The sequence below is a fragment of the Microtus ochrogaster genome, linkage group LG7_11, assembly GCF_000317375.1.
Source record: "Microtus ochrogaster isolate Prairie Vole_2 linkage group LG7_11, MicOch1.0, whole genome shotgun sequence".
Classification (NCBI taxonomy): domain Eukaryota; kingdom Metazoa; phylum Chordata; class Mammalia; order Rodentia; family Cricetidae; genus Microtus; species Microtus ochrogaster.
In genome coordinates, this window is record NC_022032.1 from 26,812,963 (window position 1) to 26,837,360 (window position 24,398).

General features: G+C 38.4%; 2 protein-coding genes across 5 annotated transcripts in view; one reads left to right on the forward strand and one right to left on the reverse strand.

The window, feature by feature from the left end:
* Positions 1-265: 265 nt before the first annotated feature.
* Spata4 (spermatogenesis associated 4) lies at positions 266-12,235 on the forward strand. Its single transcript, XM_005362609.3, has 6 exons — positions 266-483; positions 1,411-1,540; positions 2,287-2,405; positions 2,515-2,735; positions 7,317-7,433; positions 11,751-12,235. The coding sequence occupies exons 1-6, from the start codon at positions 266-268 to the stop codon at positions 11,891-11,893; spliced, it is 948 nt and encodes a 315-aa protein (XP_005362666.1). The 3' UTR covers positions 11,894-12,235.
* A 4,267-nt stretch (positions 12,236-16,502) lies between these two features.
* The window catches only part of Wdr17 (WD repeat domain 17), an 81,726-nt gene continuing 73,830 nt past the window's right edge, over positions 16,503-24,398 (reverse strand). For all 4 annotated transcript variants that reach the window (XM_013352051.2, XM_026786964.1, XM_026786963.1 and 1 more), the window contains 6 exons: positions 24,031-24,172; positions 23,275-23,377; positions 21,938-22,039; positions 19,522-19,620; positions 18,750-18,933; positions 16,503-16,787 (listed from right to left, as the gene is read on the reverse strand). In XM_013352051.2, coding sequence (XP_013207505.1) covers positions 16,668-16,787; positions 18,750-18,933; positions 19,522-19,620; positions 21,938-22,039; positions 23,275-23,377; positions 24,031-24,172 — 750 coding nt within the window. In that variant the 3' untranslated portion in view covers positions 16,503-16,667. The remainder of the gene's footprint in view (positions 16,788-18,749; positions 18,934-19,521; positions 19,621-21,937; positions 22,040-23,274; positions 23,378-24,030; positions 24,173-24,398) is intronic.

A 24,398-nucleotide genomic window follows, 5' to 3' on the forward strand; every position in this document is an offset into this window, starting at 1 on the left:
ATATTGCAAATAAAGCCAACTTACACTGGAAGCTCTGCCTAAGGTATAAGTTCCTCAGACTGTTACGTTCTAATGGGTCCAGAGATACCGGAACTCAGCATACAGCTTCACTCCCTAAACTTCTAAAAAGTTCCCAAAGGTCTGGAGCAACCACTGATGCAGATTCAACGTCCAGACCGAAGCCCCGCCCCTTGACGTTAAGCGTCTCACTCCCGCCCCCACCCACGCACAGCTTGTCTGTTGTCATAGAAACTTAGACGGTGCCATGGCTGCCGCCGGCCAGGCTGATGAGTATTCACCACTGCCGGCGGCAGCCCCATCCAAGCCAGCCTCACCGGCTTTACCGCCAGCGGTTCCCGCCCGAAAGAAGATTAAGAAATGTCTGGTGTATCCGCACCCCCCGAGGAGCTCCCGCCTGTCGCGTTCGGTCCTGCGCTGGCTCCAGGGGCTGGATCTCAGCTTCTTCCCTAGGAACATCACCAGGTGGGGAAGCCAGCCGGGTCCCAGAGAAATCTCAGCCTCCCTCGGTTTCCTGTGGCGCTTCAGCTCAGTCTGGCTTTTGCTCCTAATGGAAACACCCTCCCTGCTTGCTCACTCACCCCACAAGGCATACACATCACGAAAGGATGCTCAAGAAAAACGTGAAACATTTTTTTTTTTTTAACATTGATTTTATTCCACTGATCACTACATTGCTGACTTTGACTTAGGCTAACACGGAATGCTCTGGTGATAACTACAAAAGCCAAGGGCTCTTTGTATTGATAAGGAGAAGAATTAGTTTACCCTCCTTTAGAAATAGCGTCTGGTTTGAGTGTTACCTGAGATTTAAAAAGCCTCTGTTTACCAGAAACTACACTGGCCGTTACTATGGAATGTGAACAAAATTCCGTAAAAATGAAGACCATGGTTCTTTTGCAAAATAACTCTAGTTTACTAATTTCATAGTGGGTTTTCCAAACAGACACCTGTGGAAATCTCAATGAGCATTTGAATTACTAGGAAATATTGTTATAGCGAATAATTTGGATTCATTAAAAAAAACACCAAAATCGTAGACAATAATTTTAACAAACTGCTTTCCCAATAAGAGTCCTCAAAAAAATGAACCAATACAAATTTTCCTAGATGTTTTGTCATTATAAAGTATTAGGGCTGGAGAGATGGCTCAGTGGTTAAGAGCATTGCCTGCTCTTCCAAAGGTCCTGAGTTCAATTCCCAGCAACCACATGGTGACTCACAACCATCTGTAATGAGGTCTGGTGCCCTCTTCTGGCCTGTAGACATACACACAGACAGAATATTGTATAATAAATAAATAAATATTTAAAGTATTAGACAGCCATTAATTACAAAATTATGTAAATTATATTAACTATACTTTTTCTTTTCCTTATTGTTATGCATCAGGGATTTTTCAAATGGCTACCTAGTTGCAGAGATATTCTGTATATATTACCCCTGGGACCTTAGATTATCATCCTTTGAAAACGGAACCTCCTTAAAAGTCAAGTTGGATAACTGGGCACAGATAGAGAAGGTAAGTTAATAAATTAGCAGCAGTTTACTGTGAATGTTGTTTTAGGAAAGTGCACACTTTACACTGTTGATATCTGTCTGAGGAAAAACAGAAAGGCCAGAGAGAATGTGTCAAGTCTAGAAAATAACCAAAGTTTGTCATATTCCAATTGTTTACTGATGGAGGAGTTACTTTCATTTAATAAAGAAACTGCCTTGGCCCATTTGATAGGCCAACCCTTAGGTGGGTGGAGTAAGCAGAACAGAATTCTGGGAGAAAGAAAACCAAGTCAGTGAGTCGCCATGATTCTCCCACTCCAGACAGATGCAGGATAAGATCTTCCCTGGTAAACCACTTCGTGGGCTACACAGATTATTAGAAATGGGTTAGATCAATATATAAGAGCTAGCCAATAAGAAACTGGAACTAATGGGCCAGGCAGTGTTTAAAATAATACAGTTTACGTGTAATTATTTCGGGGCATAAGCTAGCCAGGCGGCAGTGAGCCAAGGTGGTAGGAACGCAGCCCACCACTCCTCTCCATTTCAACATTTACATTACAAAATTATAAATGACCTGTGAAATTTAACATATATCAATTAGTGTGGTACATAATAGTGGCTTTCTTGAAAAACAATAATAAATGTTAGTAATCAACCAAAAAATTAGTTCAAAGGGGAAGAGGGTTGGTTAAAGTAAATTCATAGCACTTGGTTTTATTTTCCTAGAACTTCTGATGACGAAGTATTTTCTTTCTGTTATTGAAGTTTCTAGCAAAGAAAAAATTTAAACTACCTAAAGAACTAATCCATGGAACAATTCACTGTAAAGCCGGGGTGCCTGAAATACTGATCCAGGAGGTGTACACTTTACTAACACATCAAGAGTAAGTAGTTTGAGAATTTCTAACTATATAATTGAGTGTAAATGTGTCATGATATAAGGCTCATTAGTAAGACACGGGGTGCCAACAATATTTTGTTTCTTATTTCCAGAATTAAATGTGTCCAGGATGACTACGCCAATTTCACAGACTATAGTTACCAAATGCGTTTGCCGCTTGTTCCCAGGTCTACAGTTTCAAAGTCTATTAAAGATAACATTAGGTTATCGGAGTTACTGAGCAATCCGAATATGCTCAGCAATGAACTCAAGATAGAATTCCTCTTCCTCTTACAAATGCTGCAAAGAAAATTAAGCAGAAAATTGAACCCAGGTAAGCTTTCCCTAGAGACAGGTGAGTTCTAAAATCAGCACGGCTCTTCTTCAGCTCTGATGAGAGAAAGATTTTAATGAGTTCTTATCACTGGAATGGATTCTTTCTCAATCCATTCCCTTCTATGGAAGCACAAGTTACATAAGGATAGATGCCCCATTTTTAGAAAAACGTTTGTCAGTCTATTAACTAAACTTTTGTGGGAAATAAGTTCACCTACCAACCATAACTCAAGAGAGCAGGAACATTTGACTCAAGCCATCCTTAAGATTTTGGGAAGAGCTAAGATTATGATTCAGTCTCAATGCTGTGTGGGAGAATTCGGTCAGAGATATTTTCTCCATAGTACAGTTGTTGGTGTGTGGGTGGAAGGGCACCCAAAAGATTGTTAAGTCACCTTGAGTTCTTGCCATACAGCCCATCAGTTGTCCCAGGCAGGTGACAAAGTAAGTGATAGTTGTCTTTGTTTTCTGGTCTCTGGTTTTATCTTTCTCATATCTATATCTTATCCACTGCCTAGATTTCACACATAGAAAAATGATAGTTTCTGTAGCAAACTAACTAACTCTTCAGTAAATATGTATGTCATTAGGATGTTTTTTTCCCTTTGGACTATATTTACTGAAGGAAAGAGCCGTGTTCTCTCCTGTCTCTGGAAGGCAGAAGGCTGCAGCTTGAATGCTTCTCCATATTTGGGCTATTTGTATATCCCCCCCCATACGAGTACTGTTTGCCTTTTGTCTTCCCTTACTATGTTCATTTTTTAAACTCCCATATTGTTTCTCTTCCTTGAGCTGCTATGACCTCTGGATCTGCTCATTTATTTGTGAGCAAAGAAATAAAATATTAATCATTTTGCAGGATTTTATATTTAATATGTGTGTGTGTCTTAAACATTAGAGTTAAACATTACAATTTTGCTTGCAAAATGTATTGCACACCATGTATGTATATAATACATGAACAGTTTGAGAAGCTGCAGATCATGGCAAACAGTTGTGCATCTTTATGCAGCTTAAGAAGAAATGGAATATTATTAACACCTTCTTGATTGAACTCATTTCACTACCTCCCAGGGAAACCACTGTCTTTCCGGCTTGTGCCAGTAATTTCCTAGATTAAAAAAAGTTAAGCTATATATACTACAATGTTATTTTCAGCTTTAGCCACACACATACACACTTGTGTTTGCATGTTGTGTAAGAGTTGTATTAGTGATTGAATCAAGGACCTCATGCATGCTAAGCAGGTAGGTTCTCTACTATTTAGTTATATCTCCTCCCACCACACACACACACACACACACACACACACACTATTTTTTTTCAGACAGGGTTTCTCTGTATAACAGAATTTGCTTTTTAGATCAGGCTCGCCCTGTATCCACAGATATCTGCCTGCTCCCCTGCTCCTGTCTCCCAAATGCTAGGATCAAAGGCCTGGTTCACCATGTCCAGCTATATCTCCATATTTTATATTCTTTTTAAAGTGGGCTTCTTTAATTTTACTTATTTTTATTGCTTTTGTTGTTTTATTGAATATAGTTTGTTTTCACATGATGTATTCTGATTAGAGTTTTTTCTCCCCCAACTCCTCCCCATCTTCCCTCTCACTTTATGGAAGAGAAAGTTATTTTCATACAATATATTCTGATTACAGTTTTGTCCTCATTTCTTCCTGGATCCTCCTCACTCTTCCAACTTCTCTCTCTCTCTCTCTCTCTCTCTCTCTCTCTCTCTCTCTCTCTCTGTCTCTTAAAAAAACAGACAAATAAAAAGACAAATAAATAAAACAAACTAAACAAAACAAGAAAAAGAAACTAATAACAGGAGAAAACACACAACAGAGTCACAAACAAAACCCTTATCAATACATCTAAACTTCTGTTGATTTTACTGGGCTTTGTAATGTGCAGAACACATCTTTGAGAAGTATATTTATCACATTATATTGCAGAGAGTCTTTTGTCCAACCAAAGCTTGGAATTTATAATAGGAAATAGACGACAGATAAATCAGTGGGCTATTACATGAGCTCTTATAGGCAAAGATCTTTATGTAGAAAAAAAAATGCAGCAATGGGAGAGATTGCTGCCCGGGGAACATAGAAAATATGAGAAACAATGCGGCCCAGTGTCTATGACAAACCAAAGCAAACCAAACCAAAACAACTACGTCTGTTTGATGGGCAGGAAAGGAAAAGCACTCAGACCCACAAGTGCAAAGACAGACTTCATGCAGAAATGAGCTTGCACTAGCAGGCCAATTCATCCCCAGAGCTTCCAGGAAGGAACACAGCCAGCCCAGCTGATCCTTAAAGTTCATAATTGGAAGACTCCACACAGAGGACCCAGGCTTCCAAACTTCCAAACTGAGATTAAAATGGCTATTATAATTCAAAAAATATATGCTGATGTGTTATGTTGTAAATGAAGAATAAATAAGAACTTTATAGTTAATTCTGTGTCCCCCATACCACTTTTATGTAAAGTGATTAAGTGGAGCCTTTTGCTTTAAGATCTTAATTCCGCTCTGTTTTCTTTGAGGAGTGGCTTATTTTAGCCCCACTTTTGGAATGGTTTACTGTCTTTTCCCTAACTTATATGTCCGTTCACATTCCACGTCCTGTTTACCTATTCCTCTGAGTTCTCTTTCTCTTAGTCGCCCACTTCAACATCCAGATTGTCTGAACAACTATCGCTTAATAAGTAAGTGTTGATATATCTCAGAGCCCCTAATTTTGCTCTTATGGAGTGGACCAAGGTTATTTGTTTCATATCAACTTTCATTGTTAAATCATCAGTGTTGCCTATGGTCATGTCTGTATTCAGATCTATCATCATGGTTTAAACTTTAATCTATCTTGTTTCTGTAGCATCTTTTTTTTTCTTTTCTGGTGGTCTGAATTCTTTCAGAACATTCATTGTTATCAACTTTGAAAACTTCAAATTTCCACACTTTAATGCTACATTAGAAATTTTAACATGTACTTTATTGTGTTCTAAAATTAATGTCTGCACCATCTCCCTTAGGCTATAAGAAACTTGGACTACAGAGACAAAGTTCTGCCATCTCCATATTTCACTGAAACCTTTTGTCTAGCATTTTCCTCTGAGTGGTTACATTTTGTGGTTGCTGTTCTGCTTTTGCTGCTTATTTTGTTTTAGCTTCTTTTTTGTTTTGTTTAGTGTCACTTGCTTGGGCTATCGTAGAACTCACTGAGTGGCCCAAACTGGTCTGAAAACTATGATCCTCCTGCCTTAGCTTCCAGGTGTTTCGATTGTAGGCATGAGGCTCCACAACCCAGTTAGGTTACTTTTAAAGCAACCAGACATTACTGAATGTTTTATTTCATTTAAACTTCACTCACTTTTGCTCCTTATTTTGTTTTCTTTTGAGCATAGCTTTATATGGCTACGGTCACTTTTCTCATTCTTTAAACAATGCTCAGTCTCTTATGGTGATTTGTATTTTTCAATTTTATTAATTTGTTTGATTGTTGTTGTTACGTGTGTGTGTGTATGTGCGTACGTGTGCGTATGTGATGTGTGCGAGCACCCTTACCACAGCACACATGGTCCTAGAACAACTCTAGAATTAGTTCTCCCACCTTTACCTTTTATCCTGCTGGGCCATTTCACTGGGCTCATCTTGATTCTTGGTACTTTTCATTATAAGAATTTTTATTGTAATCTATTCCAAAGCAGCTAGTAGAGATGTTATAGTTATGGGAATGCTGCTTGTGGGTGTTTCTTTCGCCCTCAGACAGCATGTGTGATGAGTAAACAACCTTGGTGTAAAATGAGCTACAAGGATGGACAGGGCCTTGAAGGATAGAGGGACAACGCTCAAAAACAGGACAAAAATAGGATTAGTTTAAAAGAAATGTGAGAACTTTGAAAACACTTTTGTCACTAAAGTAAATACATGTTTGCAAAATAAAGATATATGCTGTGATTTATTTACATGAATTACAGAAATAGGTAAAACTAACTTACAGTGACAGTTGTCAATATCCTTGTAGGATACAATGGGCAACAGTGGAGGGCCTGGGCTATTGCCATTAAAGGATTTACTTTGAGCTGTATAATAATACCTCAAGACATGTCCATACCAATAGAAGCAATTCATTGGAATGAATTAAATTTATAATCTATCTTTTTATGTAACATCTTGAATAAAGCCAACTAAAGCAGAAGGGGCCACCTGCAAGTCTCAGTGGAAAAAAAAGTGTCACAAAAAAAAACACCTGATGACCTACATTTGATCTCCACAACCCACATGGTAGAAGGAGAGAACCAACTCCTTCAAGCCACGACACTCATGCATCACCTCCCTCTTCCCACATACACTACAAGCAACAACATTTTAAAAAATTACAGGAACATAAAGATACTACCTTTAAAGTAATAATTTCAAGTACAGTGACTACTTTGTTCATCAAAAATGACCAATGGGGAGAAGAGTTATTAACTAATAGAATATGATAAAAACAATAATGTCCTCAATTATTAAAACCCAATGTCTTCTTTTAGTAATTCTCATATGGATTTAAAAAATAACTGGTGTTTATATCTTATAGGGTGGTTTAACGTCAAACCAACTGTGGGAGAAATTACAATTGATCGTCTTCCTGCGCAGGGCTATGGGCGTAGATATAAACCAAAGGTTTCTAAGGAAAAACCTGTGTCTGTTTTACGTAAGTTTTGTTTTTAAGTTTTAGTCTGCAGGAAGAATTTTGGAATAAGTTAAAATGTTAGTCTGAACTTCACCCTAAAACCAGGTATTGACTTAGTAGTGTTCTGTATCTCTACAAGAAGAGTAACATAGCCAAAGGTCTTCTTCCCCAAACCACACTATACTAACCACTTGAGTTCTCATTTATCCTCAAGTGCATCTGCCAGAAATAAGAGAAGCTTCTCTCAGAGCTCAAAACTCAGTCCCTCCATAGCTGGGGTCGAGGGATGAGCTGGATTTTCCAGAAGAAAATGACAAGAGTACACTTGTCATTGTAAACCTCGTCAACACAGAAAGCATCTGAATTACAGCAAACCACAGACCATGGGAACAAGGACAGCCCATTTAACTGTTGTGTAGCTTATCAGTTAAGAAAGCATTTTTTTCCCCAAATTTTTGATGGCTGGAAAAAAAAGCAACATTTCCAGACATGAGAATATGTAATGGAATTCAAGGTTTTGTGTTGATAAACTACACAGGATGAACCACCCAGCCTGTTTTCTGCCTGATTGTGAAATTACTCTACCGTTGCAGGGTAACATAGTTGCCCAAGAAATTTTATGGCTCACAAACTGGAGTTGCCAGAGTTAGCTGGTAAGAACCAAGGTTCTTTTTAAATTTTTTGAATTTTAAAATTCTTTTCAAATTTTCTATTTTGAGACACCACCTTGTTTTATAGTCCAGGCAATACCCCTGCCTCAGTTTTCTGAATGTTGGGGTTATAGATGTTTCCTGCCATACATGGCTATGGTTATTTATAATGAATAACATACTTACTTAGTATACATTTTCATTTAAAAGACAATACTTATCTTGAATATATATTTACTAGATGTTGAAAGATGTTTCTGTTCTGCCTGGCCCCACAGCAGATTATCCCAAAGAATTACACAATGGTTTACATTAATTATAAACTGGTTGGCTTATTAGCTCAGGCTTTTTGTTAGTTATTTTTTAAATCTTAAATTAGCCCTTTTTCTTGTCTGTTAGCTACCTGGCTTGGTACCTTTATCAGCGAGGCTTTCTCATCTTGCTTCGTCTGTGTCTGGGTGACCACTGCAGAATGACCATTTCCTCTTCCCAGAATTCTCCTGTTCTCCTTGCCCTGCCTCTATTTCCTGCCTCGTTGCCCCACTTATACTTCCTGCCTGGCTACTGGCCAGTGTTTTGTTAAAATACAAATGATCAATCTTTACAAAGGAAAAGATAACAGATACTATGTACTGTAACTAGATACTATGCATTTTATTTGACAGTTCTAAAATACTATCTAGTCCTTTATAGAGCATGCTTGTTCATGTTGGAATGTGTTTTTTACATGCTAAATTTTAATTGGTAGGTGGTATTCCTTGTTTCCATCAAATATGATAAAGCAATCTCAGTAGATCCATTACAAAAGAATTATGGGGGCCTTAAATATGCTGATATATATATATATATATACATATATATATATACATTAAAATGTTTTGATTCTTTTTAAAAATACATAAATTACTATTATTTACTTTTGCTTTGTTCAATGGCCTTGTTGAACAAGTGTTTTTCAGAGCCCAGGTTGTAGGTTTTAATATCCACACATGAAACTGCCCATCAAAACCCCTTAACTCATCATCTAGCTGAGTCGTGTACAAGACTTAGTATTTTAGAATTTGACAGGTATGTGACTTACGATGCTTATATGAAAAACATATCCAGAATCTCTTCAGATTCTAGGAATACATCCTGCCTTTCAATATTCTTCTGTTGTATTATATTATTTTAGGTGTTTTGTATTTGTTTATGCTCTAGAACGTTTGTTTAACCATGTAAAGATTTGTTGCTTTTGTTTATGTTGCATTTGTTTAAATCTGTGAAGCTGTGATTCCTTGCCTCTCTAAAATAGCTGGTTTAATAGAAAGCTGAACAACCAATAGAGAGGCAGGAGCAAGGATAGGCGGGACTGGCAGGCACAGAATCTATGTAGAAGGAACACTAGGGAAGAGAGAGGAAGGGGCAAGGTAGAACAAGGGAGGAGGACTTAAAGGGCCATCCACCCAGCCACCCAACCAGCTATGGAGGAAGAGTGAAAGTAAGAAAAGGAAAGACCCCCAAGGCAAAAGGTAGTCAGAAATCTTTTGAGTTTAGAAACACTAGCTAAAAACAAATCAAGCTAAGGCTGGACATTCATAATTAATAACATGTGTGTAATTTATTTGGGGGTTTGGTGGTAGGCCCACCAAAGAGTAAAGAGGAAAAAAAAAGACAACATTTTGGCATTCCAATGAAAAGCGAGAGTAAAAGAAAATAAAGCAAACTTCCATAAGCCTTTTTCTACAAGTGGGATTTGTAATAAAGGCTCCAGCTTGGTGGGACTGTCAGTAGAAACAGTATGGAATCGACCCTGGTGGGAAGACCACAGAAGTTTGCTCCATCCTCATTTCCTTGCTTCATTTTCCTTATGGCTGTTGGATCTAATTAGGGATGGGAAATGGTCTGAGCATGGTTTCCTTCCTGTGTAAGAAAGAGAGGCAAGAAACGTACAAAATCCTGGACCTGCACATTCACACAATGATATGCAAAAAAAGAAAATTAATTAATTAAGAAAAAGAATTTAGAACATGGCCTGTGTGCTGGCTCTATCAACTTGTCCAAAACTTGGAGTCATCAGAGAGGAGGAATCCTAAATTGAGAACATGCCTCTATGAGACTGGGCTGTAGGCAAGCCTGGAGGGCATTTTCTTTATTAGTGATTAATGTGGGAGGGCCCAGCCAGCTGAGGGATGTCATCCTCGGCCTGGTGGACCTGAGTTCTATAAGAAAGCAGGCTGAGGATGCTATTTGAACCAAACCAGTAAACAGCACCCATCCATGGCCTTTGCATCAACTCCTGGCTCCAAGTTCCTGCCCTGCTTGAGTTCCAGCCCTTACTATTTTTGATAGTGAACTGTTAGATATAACTGTGAATGAAATAAACCTTGTTAAAGTCCAGAATGTTTAACTGAATTGCAAAAAGACTTTTCTGATTGTGGTTATTTAATTTGGAAAGCTCTAAAACCTCACACAGGTCTTTAGAAAAACTGACCGCCAAACTACTAGGCAAGGTAGTGTTTGTGTGTGTTTAATTCCTCCATCATTTGTCAGGCTGAGGCTGGAGTCTAAGTCTTAGGCCAGCTTGAATTACATAGTGGGATGCTGTGTCTAAATAACTAGATAAGAAAGTAAACCGAAGGAAACAAGGAAATGAAAACAGCTTGCTCTCATTACTTCACAAAGAACTTCAAATAGAATGAATGTTTGCATTAAACATTTGAAAAATACACTGCTGTGTAGACACTTCCTCCTTCATAGTGTTCTTTCAGCAGTCAGGTTAGTGACCCTCTGGATGGCCCTTTAAGATCTGTGATTCTCTTCTTTCTTCCAAATGGCTGATATATTTGAGGGAGGATCCCCACTGGATGGAATGCTGGACACACATTATTGCTCTTTACTTCTCGCAACCCTGTTCTAGCCACTTAAATTCTTGAGCCACCCAAAGAACAGAGGGATGCTGTGAGTTTGATTTGGGTAATTAATATGTGATAAGTATTTAAAATTTTTTATTCAAGTAATTTCAGGTCAGTTTTTTTTTTTTTTTTTTTTTTTTTTTTTTTTTTTTTTGCTAAAAGGATACAATGATTACTTCAAGTCAGCTTTTATGAAGTGAAAGCTAATAAAAGGAGAAAGAAGTACTACACTCTAAGGAGTGTGGTCAGAATCTCACTAAATTGCAGGCTGTTCTCTGGAATACAAAATTCCATTTAGCAGTAAAACAAGCTATCATCATTTCAAAACTACACTCTTTAAGTTTCTGTATTTATTTGCCTCAATCTTGTGTTTCAAGGGAAAACAAAGGCAGATTTCTTAATTGCCACTGGCCCATCATATTAGAACTGAATGATCGATCTGGAGTCTGGCATGCAGAGTGTAGGACAGAGTAATGGGAGTTCTATAAACTGTGTTATGAGCCATGCTAAAGCTAAGTACAAAATCATGTCTCTGTTCAGCTGTTTCTGAAGCAATATCTAAAAATACTGAGTTATATCATATGTACCAAAATAAACCCTGGATATTTTTAGGCATTGCTGACAAGATTTGGAGGAGGTAATGCATTCATGTATTATATTATACATATGATTTAAATATTTTGTTCATTAAGTATAACTAATGCTGAATATATTTGATGTATGAGAGAGATACTGATAGGGCTATAGATATTTCATAACCATGAATTAATTCTTTGTTACTTTAAATATCTCAGAAAAATCAAGCAATGATGACACTATACATAGAGAAATTCAGGTGAAGCAAAGTGGAAAACCTTCTTGTGAGTCTGTTACAAAACCCATGAGAAATGTGGCAGAAACAACGCTGGACACCTATGAAGTACCTTTGAAGAAGTAATGTCACCAACACCTAACACAATATGAGAACATAATGACCCAGTCGTGGAAGTATTTAATAAACAAATTGGTGTCTTAGTTGTAATTGAGCTAAAAACATGTGTCTGTTTTATGTGATACAGCAAATAGCTTGTAAGTATCCTCAGAACATGGACAGTCGGGTGACCCATGGTGAACAAGGCCTTGGGGAACTGAGAGAGAGGCTCCAGGAAAACATGCAGAGAGCCTTTTTACCTCGGGTGCATTTTGTTCCCTGGATTGTCCTTGGATGCAATTTCATGCCTCCTGCAACAAACATTCAATTTATAAGACATGTTTATTCTTGTTGGATGTTGCACCATAGCTAGAGAACCCCATCTGGTGAAAGGGTGTGCTGAGCGCTATCCTCTGAATCTGGGTATGGCCTTCTGCTTCGCTTTCATGCTTTTCCAGATATAATCTATAATACATGCCGGGCAATTGTGTTTAAAGTGGTCTGCCCTGAGAAAGTTTTGGAAAATGGCTGCTTTGTTAATATTTAGTATGTGCTTATTGGCATTTATTTACATGTTTTTCTGATAATGTTTTTTTTTTCTGAACTCAAACAACTCAAGAAACCTTGCTTTCTTTGTTTCATTTATATATAAAGGTACGCTGAAATTAAGGTAAAATTGTCTACACCATTAGACTATATTTTACCCTAATCTTTAAGGTCCTCAAATCCCAGGTCTTGCAGACAGATCTACACAGGTCAATGAAAGTCGACAAGTAGGTGCATCAAGAAACCACTGAACACAATCAAACTCTTGTGACAAGAAATAGTAGCACCCAGCCGGGAAAGTTTATTGGGTTATATAGGGGCAGTGGTGGGTGGGGGGCTCAAACACTGGAATATCCAGGTGGGTAACCATGGGAACACTGGAGATACTTCAGTTATGGTCAGAAGCATTCATGTGCTAACTGCTATGGTCAGGAGTGTTCAAGCATTGCTGCTCTGGTCAGCAATGCTCAGGGAGCCATTAGGAATTTTCTGAGAATACTTCACTCTTTTGTTTTCCAGCAAAACCAAGTCTTCTAGCAAAGCTGGTAGAGCCTGGGCCAGCACTCTAAAATATTGACATCAGCTCTACCGTCTTGGGGACTTAGCTTTTCAGTCCTTTGTCGGTAATAAGGGACAGCAATAGTTGTCTTAAGCCACTTACAGCTAAATAGAAATATTGGGAAAATGAAGACTTGGAATTCTGGTCACAGGCAGGGCCTCAAACTGACTGATAGTGATAGGAGACCTGAGGATATTCTATCAGATCGTCTGGTCCACTGAACATGGGGTCAGCTCATTATTTCCTGAAAAAAAGTCTGAAGAGACTGGGTAATCATTACTATGAGAAGAATGCAGGTGGGAGGCTGAGGAGAGGCACCAGCCTAGAGGCCACAGGAGAACACAGTGAGGGTCCTGTATTGGAATCAGTCCCTGGGGCTCAGACTCTGCATGCCAGGTCCTGTAGGGTTTTAATTTGCTCTTCTACCTGGCCAGACTGCTTTACATAGCAGCAGAATCCTTCTTGAGAATGAAACAAGTGTCTTCTTCCTTAGCTGCTAATGGGTCCTAGGGACCTTTGATCTTGCAGTGCCAGTGAGGCCAGAAAGCTGAGCTGAACTGTTTTTTTTTTGTTTTGTTTTGTTTTGTTTTGTTTTGTTTTGCAGTTGGGTTGAAGTGGAATGCTCAGTGATGTGTGTTCTGTGGGTGGGGATCTGTTGAGATGCAGACTCTGACCCATCCCACTGCCACCAAGTCCATGACATCCACCGAGATTACCAAGTTTTCTCCAATCACAAGTAGATGGGCTACTGCATCCCAGTCCCTATGGGAGGGTTGGAAAAGATTCTAGACTTCCCCTTCAACATATAGAGGAACTAACAAAGTTGGGAGCAAGGACCAGGGGTAGGTGCATCTCTGCCTTTATAGAGCTTAGAGTGACACCAGAAGAGGGTCCTTCTGGGGAGAGTATGGGTTTTGAAACTGAGCTAGCCTTATGAGCAGATGAGCTCAGGAGTAAATGGAGTAGATGTCAGGGTTATCTTGGAGAGGGGGATGGCACCACAAGAGACCATAGCAAGAGAGCAGAGAGAGGAAATGATACTGTATTGAGGGACCCCATGTCTTTACTGAAGGAAAGTAATTTAAGATCTGCTGGGGGACAATGCTCTTAAACACTGCCAAGATTTATCGCTCGAATTGTTTAATAAAACACTGATTGGTCAGTAGCCAAGCAGGAAGTACAGGTGGGTAAAGAGACTAGAAGAATTCTGGGAAGAGGAAGGGCGGGGTCAGGAGTCACGAGCCAGGTGCAGAGGAAGCAAGATGAGAGAATGCTGCACCGAGAACAGGTACCAAGCCACGTGGCTAAACATAGATAAGAATTATGGATTAATTTAAGAATAAAAACTGATTAGTAATAAAACTGAGCTACCAGCCAAACATTTATAATTAATAGAAGTCTCTTGTATAGTAATTTGGGAAGCAGCTGTGGAATGGGGCAGGACAGAATCTTACCTCCAATTACAAAGATGGTTTCCATGAGACAGGGTTGAAAAGTTTAAGTTTATAGAATTCTCAGTCTAGGTTAGATACTGATTGTTAATGGCCTTGCCTGCAGTGCCAGTAGGGGTGGAAGAGGCCTTCTTAAAGGACCTTCCTTCTGTGAATTGGGACAGCTTCTCTCACACTGTAATCCCTGTCAGTCCACCTTTTGTTTTCAGGGTTTTGGGTGGTGAAAGTAGCCATAACATGTGCAAGCTGGAAGTGAAGTTGTTGTGGCTGCATGCCTCAGCCTGGCTCAGAGTAATAATTTATACATCCTCAGTTGTGATATTCATCCCAGGAAGAGTCAGCCAGACAGTCCTTATCTGCTTGATCATAAGAAAAACAAAATGTTTGGGGTTTTTGTGAAAAGTAGAGGCAGGGGGTCTTTGATGGCTCGCGCAGGTGGGAAAGCGAGCACAGATCTGAGAGCAGGGCTGCATGAGAGTCAAAGGTCAGCTGGCTCTCTGAGTTGCAACCAGGGAGGGGACGGAAGGTGGCATTCAAGATGAATGTAGTTTGGACAGAGTATATTTGAAATTTCCATGCCAGTCACCATGCCTGATATATCAGAAGGGCAGAGAAAATTCCCAGCAAAAGAGGGAAGAAAGAGTCCATTTTGGGTGTTCTCAAGGACAGGAGGTTAGCATTCTCCAGAGGAGCAGAGCTGATAGAATGAATAATGATAGATAGATAGATAGATAGATAGATAGATAGATAGATAGATAGAAAGATATAGATAGATAGGGGATTTATTAGGCTTACAGGCTGTCAATTGGGATTAAAAATGGGTCTTCCCATTTCAAATCATTCAATTAAGAAAAACCCCTCAAAAGTACATCCAACCACTTGTGTTTTAGTTCATTGCAGATGTGGTCCAAGTTCACAACCATCATAAATAGCCATTATAGGAGGCAAGCAAGAGATTCTTAGTTCTAGTGATCCCATGTACCAACAGAAGTACTTATCTTAGAGGAGGGATCAGGGGCCTGTTTGAGCTATAACAGATGGGTCCAAGCCAAGACTCCCTGGAGCTTAGCCACTGTTGGGGAGGTGAGGATGACCTGATGTGGGAAAGTCTGTGGATGAGAGGCTATCAAGGAAACCCACTTCCGTGGTAGGGTGGTATGGGTGACGGGTCAGCTGAGTGTAGACACAAGCAGCATGTCCACTGAGAAAGAAGGTGTCTTAAGAGACTAAGTGAAGGGAAATAGTCATAGAGTGCACCTGGTTCCAGAGGAGGTAAATTTCCTAGAAGACTAGAATAGCAGCACATTAACAAACTCAAATGGGCGGAGGGAAGGGGACTGGGGCCTGTCCTGAATGTGAGTTAGGCTTAGAGGTAAGAGTTGAGTGCAAGGAAGGTCAAGTTCAGAAGGCAATTTTGGTCAATGACTTTTAATAAGTACATTAGCTCTCTACTTTTCCCGAGGATCTAGAGTGAACGGAATACGAAGATGCCAGAGCTCTTGACACTAGCAGGGTGGTGACTTAGGAGATGAATGCCAGGCCATTATCTGACTGGATAGAAATTCAAACATGAGCAAAATCTTCCTGAGGTGGAAACATGCCATTTCTGTAGTCTCAGCAATAGCAGGGAAAGCTCCTACCCATCCTGAGAAAGTGTCTATCATAGTAAGAAGGTTTTTTTGTTTTGTTATGAGACATATGTGTGAAATCTGCCTGCCAGTCTTCCCCAGGATGACTATTTCAAACTTGGTATGGATTAAAGGAAGACGGGTTCACAAAGCCCTCTGGGAAAGTTTGGGTGTGGGTGCAGGGGGTGGATGACCCTGCGTGGTGGCTTTAAGAAGACCAGAAAAGCTGGGGTGGAAGAAGAGAGGTCGGAAGAAGTGGTGAAGAAATTGAAACCCAACATGAAAGAACTTTTGAATGTCTGTCTGAAAGGGCTTTGCCTGAGCATCAGGGAGAAGTATCTGTCTTGTAGAAGAAGCCGGCCCTACATGCCTGAAGTCAATTAAAATGTCCCTGTAAATGTAAAAATAATATAATTTATCAATGAGATATGTATTTTTCCATTGGAATTATATATTTTATTTTTGAAATCAATAAAATTTAATATTATTTCTTCATATCTTCCAACCACCAACCCACCTCCCAACATATTATTCTTCAACAACCAAAATGAAGGTGATAAATACCCCAAATTTCTTTTTTACAAAAACTACTAATTACGGAGAAAGACAATCTGCAGTCAAAATGGATTGAGTCGTATTCCAGTTCCTAAAGGTGAGAATGGATTCACCTTTGCCCACATCAGAGCGTCGTTCAAAGAAACAGTGGATTTCCCATCTTCCAGGAAATACACAGGCCCCTGTGCAGAATTGAGAAAGAGAAGATGAGACTGGACATTTGCAGCAGTGGCTGGAAATTTAGATGCATTCACCACTAGCTGCAGAAACACCTTCAAACACTTCATTCATGTACCTCCATTTTCTGATGGCTGCTCAAACAGCCATTAATATAAATTAATGCTACAATTTTAACTCTTTGTATATAACAGTACTACAAATGACAATAAGTGCTATTAGTTTATTAACTGCCCCAAAGTTAACTTAAGTTATGAAAGCCCACTGTCAATAACAGATCTGGATATACTTGATTGTGTTAGTTAATGTAGCTGATGGCAGCATGGCTGGGAAGTGACTGAAGCCAGAAGCTTGCATCCCTCTCTACAGAAGAGAAGGGGGCTTTGGCTCTACATGTGTGTGGTTTAAAATTACACTCTGCCTCATGACTTGAGAGACTATTTGTAGTTTAGTCACATCAGTTATCAGTACATCCTGAGTAGTTCTGAAAAGTCTTTCAATCTGTCTCACTCTGCTCAGAGGAAGAAAAGCATAGTGTAAAAAAATAGTAAATAAATCATAAGATAGTACAATTTTAGGTTTTTTTTGATCTATCAAGTTCTGTTTATAATAGTAAATACCTGTTTTATGGTTTGCAAATTATTTTTAGAGTTGGACAAGTTAATCATTAGTTAACTTCACATTAGTAAGTACTTGAGATGCATAAAACACAAACATATTAATTTCAAGTTAAAAATCCTCTAGAAAGGTATTACTTATTCTATATTAGTTACATATGCACTGGGATAATTTGTATATCCTATTGTGGGTGTGGTCCTGTGTAAAAAAAAATCAGATTTACTGGTAAGTTACTGGGTTCGCTGTTTGTTTTAAATCTCTAAACACAAGTGAGTAATGCCAGTGTACAAAGTCGTGTGTCCTATGCTTTTAGAGATTATTGGTGTGTTCTCAAGAGTCTGGCTTACAATTGGTGAACTAAGCTAGAGGCAGGGATTGTATTAATGGGTGGCTGTTCCACTTATTGTCAGTATCTGGATCACTCATTGGCCTGCCATGTCATGACAATGAACATGATTTTACTATTTCATCGGGACTATAAGGACATGCCCATTAATGTGTATAACCCTGGCAGCTGGCACACTCTGTGACAGATTGTGATAATCCACTTTGCAGAATTTGGCTTTGTTTACTGCTCAGGGACTTCCACTCTAAGACAATGAAAACTGCTCTTATAACAATCTCCTTGGGTTCCACTCAGAGCTCTAAGCATTGTTCATCATTAATTTGTCTATATGTTAAAGAATGCTCTTCTGAAATCAGTCATCCTCCGTGATGAGTCATGGTGAACTTTAATTTTGTTAAAGTTCAGTAAAATAATGTAAGATCAGTGATATACATCTATTGGTTTTATTTTATTGTGCTTATGCAACACAAATGGAGACTAGAAAGTAAAATACAATCTTCTGTGATAAAATCATGTGTAATTGTCAATTATCTCACTGGCTTACTTGTTTTTTTTTTTTTTCGAGACAGGGTTTCTCTGTAGCTTTGGAGCCTGTCCTGGAACTCCCTTTGTAGACCAGGCTGGCCTCGAACTCACAGAGATCCGCCTGCCTCTGCCTCCCGAGTGCTGGGATTAAAGGCGTGCGCCACCACCGCCCGGCTGGCTTACTTGTTTTAAGATATAAAGTATATTTTTAAAAAAGCTTTGTTTCTCTATAGGCAATAAACTGCTGCTAAATGCGTGCATTACACAATTGCTTCAGTGATAATAGCTCAGTGATCACATCTCTGGGGTTTATCTTAAGGGAAAAGAGACAACCTGTATTATCACAGAAGCACAAAGGGCGATATTTTAATACTGAAATCTATAAATTTGCCAGGTTTACTGAGCTTATATTTGTTTGAGGATAACATGTAAAACACATAATAGAAATATAAAGTTGATCTCTGATATTAGTCTGTACCTGAATTTTTAGTCCAGTAAGACAAGAGATGTGAATGTCTGAATGGCTTGGAAGATTTGACCCAGTCACATAATCTGGTCCAACAATTCCCTTGAGCGGCTCTTCTTTCAGTCTCTTTAATAAAGTTTCATAAATGGTTCGTTGCAAATCAGAAGGGGGTGTACATGGAGACTCTTCCGATGATCTACGTATTAAACAAATGTTCATATTTCATTTTTTAATATTGTGGAATTTTTGTTTACTTTGAAGATGTGTCACTTTGATTGGTTTAATAAAAAACTAAATGGTCAAGAGCTAGGCAGGATTTTTAGGTACAGAGGATGCCAAAAGACATGGAAGAAACAGGAAAGCAGGATGAACAGTATGCAGATGAGGTACAAGCCTTGGGGCAGCACATAGATTAATAGAAATGGGCTATTATAAGTTATAAGAGCTAGAAACTAAGCCCAATCTATCAACTGAGCTTTTCTAATTAATAATGAGTTTCTGTGTTGTGATTTGAAAACTGCCTGGCTTGACAGAGAAAGAATCTTTATGTTCTAATTAGTCCATTATCCTATATAGATAGAGACAATAAATAAATTTAAGTTATTGAAAAACAACTTCAGAAAGGCAGGGATTAACATCACAATAAATTACTATTAAGTATATGCTTAAAAATTGACAAATTATTGTCCTAAAATCGATTTAAAAATAAACATGCACATCCCAACACTTTTGTCCGTAACACTAAATTCCTTCTGCATTTGAATGCTATAGTGTATTCACTCACTGGTTGGCAGACTGTGTGCAAGCTCTCCACGCATTCAATTCCTCAGAGAGATGTTCTATTTTTAAAGGTACAGACACCACTCGGCGTTTTAATAGCTGACTGAAACATAAAAAAAAAAGGCATCTGGCAATCTGGCATAACAGCAAAACATCAGACAAAACAAATGAACTTTACTAACTGAAATTTTATCTATATCAATCGTTCAACAGTGTGCATGCACATACAATTATGTGCATGCACATACAATTATGTATACATAGGCACATATATGTTCACTTATATGTTTATCACTTAAGTCCCTGGTAAGTCTAAAATGCTCAAGAAACATGTCTGGAGGGGTGACTGCAGCTAATTATGAATAGTCTATGGAGCATGGTGAGACAAGACAAGCAATGTTGAAGGGAGATACAACAGCTAATTAGAACCTTGACTTAGTTCTGAATAGCAGGAATATAAATACACTATTAGAAAAGGAAAAGGACTCGATTTGAGAAGCTTGTTTTACTTGAGAACTCAGTATAAGGCTGGAGTATGGTGTAGACCCCTAGACTCACAAATCAGGTAAAGCTCAGAAACAAGGTTTTGGTGTTAACTGTGCAAGCCTGGCAATCTGAGTTTGAGTCACAGGATCCACGTAAAGGTGGAAGGAGAGATTCAGCTCCACAGGGGTTTCCTCTGCCTCCTGATGTATGCCTTAGAATAGGCATGAACACTCCACCTCCATCACATGTACATGCAAACATGCACACACAGATACACACATGCACATATGCACACACACACACTTTGCAAATGAGCATTCTGTAGAACAAATAATAGCACAGAGAGAGGAGAAGTTGAAGATATGAGTGTTTAGGGGGGTGGGGCAGCAGGGGAAGAAAAGAAGTGGAAACAAAACTGACAAGATGATGGGGAATTGGAGATTTTGTACAGCATAAAAATAAACCTGGGCTTCAGGACATAACAATCATCATAAAGAATTATCTGTAACTGAGACTTCTTAAAGTTCTCTTTCTTAATCATCATGTTTTCCATTACCTAGACATATTCTATGACATTTCTCTTGCCTTGCACATAATAACTTTGGCGTTTATGCTTTGTTTGATTCCCAATTTCTGAGGCAGTCTCATTCTGTATGCGGGCTTATGTGGAACTCTCCATGTAGCCCAGGCTGGCTTTGAACCAGTGGGAATCCTTTGACCTCAGCTCCCTATGATGAGATTGCAGATATGAGTCGCCACTCCCTTCTTCCATCTATTGATTATTAATACTAACTTAAGAGACTGTTTTTCTCTCCTTTGTCATCAGTGAAGTCACACATAGCTGGACAGATTCAGCATGATTTTAATGTCTATGAAACCCCCAATTTTAAGGTTGAAAGTGGGTTTGACATTTGGTTTGTTGCCTGGACTTAAACAAATTCTCTTTGAGCATCCTGATGGCCTTAGCCTACCTTATTATTTGGCTTGTACTAGGTGGCAGTGTCTGCTTCTTCAACAGAGATATTAGGAATAAGAAATTTTTCCATTTCCCTCACAATCTCCTACCTTCTGTAAAAGGTACTCAGGAAAACATGTTCCCCTAGATTCTAAGCATCAAAAATCAAAAGGTTCCACACTATACTATTTAGCAAGTGGACGGACTTGTAAATTAATTTCTGGAAATACTCTGTGAATTTGCTCTCTCCTAGAATCACACTCATACAGTGAGATGTGTCTTGTTAAGCAGTGGGACGGATTAGAAATGAAGAATCTTTGTTTCAGCCTTGGATTTTATTTTTGAATGAAGGAAGTTTTAAGTCTAATGGACAATGACTGAAGCTTAGCAAGCTATTAGAGCATGTAGATGGTTGGCTGGCAGGGTTATAAAATCCAATCTATAGTGAATGTAAAATACTTGCCTATTTGCTACTTAAAAATGTCCTTTACTTGAGATTGGGAACTAATATATATGGCTTACTATATTTTAACAGTGGTGTTTTGCAGTGATGGAAGTGAAATGCAGGCATGAATATGGATGGGAGACTTTCTAGAAAAAATGAAGAAGTCTGGCCTGCAGACACTCATTTAAATCCACTTCTGCTGCCTCTGTGTTCTCTCTAGACGGCAGACACGATGTATAGGGGCTAGCATGGCTCTTGAAACCTTGGGAAACTCAGAAGGAAAGAGGCTAAGAGTTTCAGAGTAAAAAAAGTAGGGAAGATACAGGTCTTTGATGGAATTGCTGGGCCATTTTATGAGTTCTGGGACACCTCTCTGAAGCGTCCCGATAGGCAGACATCAACAAATCCTCGAGCACACACCAAGAAAACAAGTGAATGCAAGAGAACACAATAATGCATTCAGTTCCTGTGACCTACTTAGAGGCTATGTACCTTAGTACAAAAGATTTCTCTACAAAATATTTTTATTTTTACCTTGTGTACTCATAAAGAGCTGGAACAATGCTTTGATATTGTCTCCTGATAGCCAGTAAGGCACCAACGTAACCACATAATATGAGTAATTCATTTCGAGCACTGAAAGAGAATATATTTATTTTTAACTTTTACAATTTGAAGCATAGGGCACTAATCTCTTACGTAATTCAAACACATCTGTTTATATTCTGAAAAATGATACTTATAAAATACAATTGGGGACTGATGAAATGGTTCAGTTGCTGCTCTTCCAGAGGTTCAGGTTTATTCCTAGCTACCACATGGTGGCTCACAGCCATCTATAATGGGATCTAATGCCCTCTCCTGTCAGGCAGGTGCACATGCAGACAGAGCATTCATAAATAAAAAAGAAATTAAATTTAAAAAAAACAGAAATTATAAAAAATACATTTACAAAATTTTGTAAAATTGGAGAAAATGATTTATTCATTAGATAAAAATTAATCCAGAATTCTTATTCCAAAATAAATGCTATGAAATAAATTATAATTTAAAGCAAGTATCTTTAAATAGCATTTAGTTCTTATCTGCTTATTTTATATATTTAACAATTTTGTGTTTTCATGCTGATACCTGAACTAGAGTCCTCAAACAAAGCAAGTGCCCTATTGTTCTAGTTGATTTGCACGCTGAGGCCTCTCCTGACTCTCTCTCTTCATGTCATTTATCTCTAAGTAATTCCTTTTATCAGATTTAGGAACTTAATGGCCCATTATGTCCACCCTAGGAAAGAACCAGCAAAATCAGTTTCATTTACCATGAGGTTATGGGGTTAACTTGACAGTTTCCCAGACTTTCATTGAAAGTCTCCCTAATAAATTATCCTCAAATCTCTGAGGACTTTAGTTATATATGAAAGAAATTCCTAGGTGCTCCTTGAGTTTGAGGATGTTGTCATTTTCTGTTTTCCAGCACTGTGTCTCTCTCTTTTAGGCTTAGTATGCTGGTTTACATACAATAGATATTGAATAAATATGACCTTTAATTTCTTAAGAATTCCATGCCGACAACCATCAAAATGTTTTCAATTAGCCTTCTTGAGCAAGTATGTATAAATAAAACTACACACATGTTCACATACATAAAGTATACACACACTGGCTATTGTTAATAGCAAGTATTCATTTCAAGTTCACGATATTGTCCTGTCTTGTTATTGTTGTCATAACAACAAAGGTGATAACAAAACCATCATTTGTCCTAAAACCTCAGCTACTTAAGCTGATTCTATTTCTTGATTTGAACACCAAACACATCAGTGCCATTTAAAATATTATACTGATTGTTTTTATGTCTGGAAGGAAAGTACTTACTTAGTGCATGTATGCAAGAGTAATTTTTCAGTACGAATGAAACTCAATAGGTCAAGCACAGGGAAAACAGTGTCCACAGACCAGTCTGAGCTGCTGATACATCCTGTCAAAGTAAAACCAAATGAAATGCATTTTAAATTACAGTATTAAGTCTTAATCATCCAATTTTTAAAATTGTATAATCAGCCCTTGTTAGTCCTTGAAGCACGGATAACAAAAACCGAGAGACAGAAATTGAGGCTCAACCTGAAGGTCAGAAAAACAAAACAGTCAGCCACTGGCTCTTACCTTTTCATCAGTCAAAATGGCGATTCTGCCTCCAGGAACCTCAGAATGAGATTGTGTTCTTATATTCCTCTCTAGGGCTGGGATTAAAGGTGTGCTCTGCCCCATTTCTATGACAAACTAGTGTAGCTACTGGGATTAAACGTGTGCATTACCACTGACTGGTCTGTAAGGCTAACCAGTGGGACTGCTTTACTCTGTGATCTTCAGGCAAGCTTTATTTATTAAAATACAAATAATATATCACTAGAAATCCTAATTCTGTAGTTTGTAGAGAAAATATTATTCTTTTCACCATCTCTAGGTCCTCCCATACCATAAAATCAGGAGAGACACCGTATTTTACATCAGTAATCTCTCTCCTTGTGAATCGAGTGGTTACTAGTGCTTCGTTATCAAGACGATTATCAGTTAGTGAAAATATCAATGAAAAAAATAGACCTAAAAATCAACTGCCAATTAGAAACTTACCTTTGACAAAGTCAATACCAATAGGAAGAGCCTTTTCAGGTTCCTGGCTTAGTAAATAATACTTTATGGTTTCAAATACATTGCCATCTGCATGGGCCTTTTCAGCTAACAGAATACATTCTTCTACTGGAGGTAGATTGCACTAGGAAATAATTTATTGAAAGACAATGTTACTAAGATTTGTAGGGTTAAAAGCTATAGCAGAAACATTCATTATTGCCACAATAAGCGCTGTTTGTTTCATTTTTAAAGTTGCCCAAAATATATGTAAAATTAAATTGTTTATAAATGAAATTATTTGTGGAGATAATTTTAAGACAAAGAATGCAGAAGAACAAATTAATGAACAAATTAATGGCTTTTCACCA

Coding starts and splice junctions, on each gene's coding strand:
- Spata4 (XM_005362609.3), top strand. CDS start 266: ATGGCTGCCGCCGGCCAGGCTGATGAGTATTCACCACTGCCGGCGGCA. Junction 2,406..2,514: donor ACTTTACTAACACATCAAGA/GTAAGTAGTTTG, acceptor TCTTATTTCCAG/AATTAAATGTGTCCAGGATG. Junction 2,736..7,316: donor AAGCAGAAAATTGAACCCAG/GTAAGCTTTCCC, acceptor TATATCTTATAG/GGTGGTTTAACGTCAAACCA.